The sequence below is a fragment of the Montipora capricornis genome, chromosome 5, assembly GCF_036669925.1.
Source record: "Montipora capricornis isolate CH-2021 chromosome 5, ASM3666992v2, whole genome shotgun sequence".
In the NCBI taxonomy this organism is placed as follows: domain Eukaryota; kingdom Metazoa; phylum Cnidaria; class Anthozoa; order Scleractinia; family Acroporidae; genus Montipora; species Montipora capricornis.
In genome coordinates, this window is record NC_090887.1 from 9,302,474 (window position 1) to 9,304,973 (window position 2,500).

The window sequence follows — 2,500 nt, forward strand, 5'->3', positions numbered from 1 at the left end:
GGACGTGCGGATAAAACTTTTCGGAGAAGATCATGAAAGCACAGCTGATAGTTATCATTTACTCGAGATAACACAGCATTTGTTAGGTGATTATACCTCTGCTCTGCAGTCTGCCCAACGTGCATTGGACGTGCGGATAAAACTTTTCGGAGAAGATCATAAAAGCACAGCTGATAGTTATCATTTACTCGGGATAACACAGCATTCGTTAGGTGATTATACCTCGGCTCGGCAGTCTTCCCAACGTGCATTGGACGTGCGGCTAAAACTTTTCGGAGAAGATCATGAAAGCACAGCTAATAGTTATCATTCACTCGGGGTGACACAGCATTCGTTAGGTGATTATACCTCTGCTCTGCAGTCTGCCCAACGAGCATTGGACGTGCGGATAAAACTTTTCGGAGAAGATCATGAAAGCACAGCTGATAGTTATCATTTACTCGGGATAACACAGCATTTGTTAGGTGATTATACCTCTGCTCTGCAGTCTGCCCAACGTGCATTGGACGTGCGGATAAAACTTTTCGGAGAAGATCATAAAAGCACAGCTGATAGTTATCATTTACTCGGGATAACACAGCATTCGTTAGGTGATTATACCTCTGCTCTGCAGTCTTCCCAACGTGCATTGGACGTGCGGATAAAACTTTTCGGAGAAGATCATAAACGCACAGCTGATAGTTATCATGAACTCGGGGTGACACAGCATTCGTTAGGTGATTTCAGCTCGGCTCGGCAGTCTGCCCAACGGGCATTAGATGTGCGGATAAAACTTTTCGGAGAAGATCATGCAAGCACAGCTGATAGTTATTATGAACTCGGGGTGACACAGCATTCGTTAGGTGATTTCAGCTCGGCTCGGCAGTCTGCCCAACGGGCATTAGATGTGCGGATAAAACTTTTCGGAGAAGATCATGAAAGCACAGCTGATAGTTATCATGAACTCGGGATAACACAGCATTTGTTAGGTGATTATACCTCTGCTCTGCAGTCTGCCCAACGTGCATTGGACGTGCGGATAAAACTTTTCGGAGAAGATCATGAGAGCACAGCTGATAGTTATCATGGACTCGGGGTGACACAGCATTCGTTAGGTGATTATACCTCTGCTCTGCACTCTATCGAACGTGCATTGGACGTGCGGATAAAACTTTTCGGAGAAGATCATGCAAGCACAGCTGATAGTTATCATGAACTCGGGATAACACAGCATTCGTTAGGTGATTATACCACTGCTCTGCAGTCTGCCCAACGTGCATTGGACGAGCGGATAAAACTTTTCGGAGAAGATCATGAAAGCACAGCTAATAGTTATCATTCACTCGGGGTGACACAGCATTCGTTAGGTGATTATACCTCTGCTCTGCAGTCTGCCCAACGTGCATTGGACGTGCGGATAAAACTTTTCGGAGAAGATCATGAAAGCACAGCTGATAGTTATCATTTACTCGGGATAACACAGCATTTGTTAGGTGATTATACCTCTGCTCTGCAGTCTGCCCAACGTGCATTGGACGTGCGGATAAAACTTTTCGGAGAAGATCATAAAAGCACAGCTGATAGTTATCATTTACTCGGGATAACACAGCATTCGTTAGGTGATTGTACCTCTGCTCTGCAGTCTGCCCAACGTGCATTGGACGTGCGGATAAAACTTTTCGGAGAAGATCATGAAAGCACAGCTGATAGTTATCATTTACTCGAGATAACACAGCATTTGTTAGGAGATTATACCTCTGCTCTGCAGTCTGCCCAACGTGCATTGGACGTGCGGATAAAACTTTTCGGAGAAGATCATAAAAGCACAGCTGATAGTTATCATTTACTCGGGATAACACAGCATTCGTTAGGTGATTATACCTCTGCTCTGCAGTCTTCCCAACGTGCATTGGACGTGCGGATAAAACTTTTCGGAGAAGATCATAAACGCACAGCTGATAGTTATCATTTACTCGGGATAACACAGCATTTGTTAGGTGATTATACCTCTGCTCTGCAGTCTGCCCAACGTGCATTGGACGTGCGGATAAAACTTTTCGGAGAAGATCATAAAAGCACAGCTGATAGTTATCATTTACTCGGGATAACACAGCATTCGTTAGGTGATTATACCTCTGCTCTGCAGTCTGCCCAACGTGCATTGGACGTGCGGATAAAACTTTTCGGAGAAGATCATGAAAGCACAGCTGATAGTTATCATTTACTCGGGATAACACAGCATTTGTTAGGTGATTATACCTCTGCTCTGCAGTCTGCCCAACGTGCATTGGACGTGCGGATAAAACTTTTCGGAGAAGATCATAAAAGCACAGCTGATAGTTATCATTTACTCGGGATAACACACCATTCGTTAGGTGATTATACCTCTGCTCTGCAGTCTTGCCAACGTGCATTGGACGTGCGGATAAAACTTTTTGGAGAAGATCATAAACGCACAGCTGATAGTTATCATTTACTCGGGATAACACACCATTCGTTAGGTGATTATACCTCTGCTCTG

The 2,500-nt window shown here is 44.5% G+C and overlaps 1 protein-coding gene across 1 annotated transcript in view; it reads left to right on the forward strand.

Annotated features, from left to right (window-relative positions):
* LOC138050185 (uncharacterized) overlaps positions 1-2,500 on the forward strand; it is a 50,898-nt gene that overhangs the window by 46,602 nt on the left and 1,796 nt on the right. Inside the window, 1 exon segment of the mRNA XM_068896645.1 lies at positions 1-2,500. This exon segment is cut by the window's left edge and continues 607 nt beyond it; it is cut by the window's right edge and continues 1,796 nt beyond it. Coding sequence (XP_068752746.1) covers positions 1-2,500 — 2,500 coding nt within the window.